Source organism: Aptenodytes forsteri, unplaced genomic scaffold (assembly GCF_000699145.1).
Source record: "Aptenodytes forsteri isolate BGI_AS27 unplaced genomic scaffold, ASM69914v1 Scaffold678, whole genome shotgun sequence".
NCBI classification, from domain to species: Eukaryota; Metazoa; Chordata; class Aves; order Sphenisciformes; family Spheniscidae; genus Aptenodytes; species Aptenodytes forsteri.
In genome coordinates this window covers 235,091-235,484 of record NW_008795698.1, presented here as the reverse complement: position 1 = coordinate 235,484, position 394 = coordinate 235,091, and the positions used below count along the sequence as shown (strand labels likewise).

General features: G+C 67.5%; 1 protein-coding gene across 1 annotated transcript in view; it reads right to left on the bottom strand.

The window, feature by feature from the left end:
* Positions 1 to 394, bottom strand: part of DQX1 (DEAQ-box RNA dependent ATPase 1) — a 16,542-nt gene that overhangs the window by 7,807 nt on the left and 8,341 nt on the right. Inside the window, exon 7 of the mRNA XM_009283161.2 lies at positions 69 to 260. Within this exon, the coding sequence (XP_009281436.1) occupies positions 69 to 260 (192 nt within the window). The remainder of the gene's footprint in view (positions 1 to 68; positions 261 to 394) is intronic.

Here is a 394-nt window from a genome sequence, read left to right as displayed (position 1 = left end):
GCTCACCGGGGGCTGCGCTGTGCCTCATGCCAGCAGCAGAGCGGGTTCTGAGCCCCTCGGCACAGTACCTGTGAGCATGGCAGCCAGGCTGACCATCTCCTCCACACAGTCAAACTCGCAGGAGGCGATGAGCGCCTTGGCCAGCTGGGGGTCCAGGGGGAACTCTGACATGATGATCCCCACCTCTGACAGGTTCCCGTCATCGTCCAGGGCGGCCAGGTAGTCCAGGTCCTCCAGCGCTTGCATCAGCGACTCGGGGGCTGGGGCAGGACGTCAGCTGGCTGCCAGGACCAGGCAGCCCTGCCTATCCGCCTCCTGCGCCCACAGGACCCTCCAGCCCCTCTCCAGAGACAACCCAGGCTGCGGTGACGGCCACCGCCATGGCCCGACCCCC